General features: G+C 47.8%; 1 protein-coding gene across 1 annotated transcript; it reads left to right on the plus strand.

Moving 5' to 3' along the window:
- The first annotated feature begins 302 nt into the window (after positions 1-302).
- On the plus strand, positions 303-998 carry CG14720 (uncharacterized protein). The gene has a single exon (NM_141851.3). The coding sequence runs from the start codon at positions 367-369 to the stop codon at positions 979-981; it is 615 nt and encodes a 204-aa protein (NP_650108.2). The 5' UTR covers positions 303-366; the 3' UTR covers positions 982-998.
- The last annotated feature ends 478 nt before the right edge of the window (positions 999-1,476 follow it).

A 1,476-nucleotide genomic window follows, 5' to 3' on the forward strand; every position in this document is an offset into this window, starting at 1 on the left:
GCAGAGTGTAAGCCGAAGTCGTTTGAATAGAGTAAATATTTACAGAATACGATGCTCATTTTATTTGAACTGCTTTTGCTCGAATAAATGAGATGAAATGCTTAAACATGGTTCGCAGCTAATCCAAGTTCTTTAAATATTCTTAGGCTGCACTTTGGCGCCGTCTATTACGGTTTCATGGTCGTTAGTGAAATTGGTTTAACTAGATCAGTGAGTTGCCACCAAAGTGCTAATTGCACTGGTTTCGGGCCTTAAAAGCCTCTTTGGCCAAGACAAACAAGCCGCCGCCAGAAGAAAGTGAGTGAGTTGAGGTGTGAAAACGCATGGCTCAGTTCACCGCTGATTCTCGAACCAAACGGAAGCAAAATGAGACTAGAAGTTGCAATATACGCGTTCCTCAGCTGTATGCACTTGTGCTCCGCCGATGGTCACCTGAAACGCTTGAGCAGATCACTGATCTTTCCGCCAACGAGTCCCACGCGTGTGCAGTTCATCGGTGGCATTGGCATTCCCGTAGAGAACCTGCACTTTGAGTCTGTTACCTCGGGCTATGTGCTCAAGGCGGAGTACTTTCTGCCCACCAACTCCACGGAGATAACACGGGTCTACCTCAAGCCGATGGCCATAACGGGCAGGGAGAAGGAGTCCCCCTATGGAGCATTATATCGTTGGATTATTTACCGTGGCATCGAGATGGTCATCGAGAACATGGGCTTGCCCGGCCGTAGTTGTCTCCTCCGGCTGATTTGTGAGCATGCCGCACTGCCGCTGAACCACGAATCCGGGCTGCTTGGTGAGATCATGAACATAGTGCTGCGGCCCTCCAGTTCGGTGGACCAGCTGGGACAAAGCTCGGATCGGGAGTATCACACATCGGAGCACTTTGGCAAGAGGGGCGGCGACTGCCAGGCGGCCTATGCCAGCAGGTGCAAGAAGTCGCCCATGGAACTGATTAGCCTGCTGCTGGAAGTCAATGAATAAATACTTAATTCGCACTGAACAAGGCTGTTTCGTTTCGAATTGAATTGAATGTCAGGTCACAATTGAGTCACGTGGTGCCACAATTAGGGTGTGACAATTACAAAGTTGATAAACATTTTAATTAGTTTTGGCGCACTGGCTGCGTGATCTGCCTGCGAATCACCATCAATTGTAATTAGGGACACGCTGTCTGACGGGGCGTATGCGTAATGTGGAAAATCAACATGCAAACAGGATCACTAGCGTACTTAACTCGCTTAAATTTAAATGGCATGCACACACACAGTTTGCCTGAATTATGTGAAGCTCGAAATATACGGCCTTCTCATTAAGTAATCCAGAACACGTATGTGTAGGACATCTCCTAATGAGCTTAGTGAATTTGACCATTTCGCAATGGAGGATGGGAGAGTATGGGAGAGCTGAAAGATGGGAGCTGGACAGCCGTGAAATAATTACACAAACCCACCCACCCATACAGAACACAACATTCAA

The sequence above is a fragment of the Drosophila melanogaster genome, chromosome 3R (genome assembly GCF_000001215.4).
Source record: "Drosophila melanogaster chromosome 3R".
NCBI lineage: Eukaryota > Metazoa > Arthropoda > Insecta > Diptera > Drosophilidae > Drosophila > Drosophila melanogaster.

What these genes read in the sequence shown, in the direction of transcription:
- CG14720 (NM_141851.3), top strand. Translation starts at nt 367, where the DNA reads ATGAGACTAGAAGTTGCAATATACGCGTTCCTCAGCTGTATGCACTTG.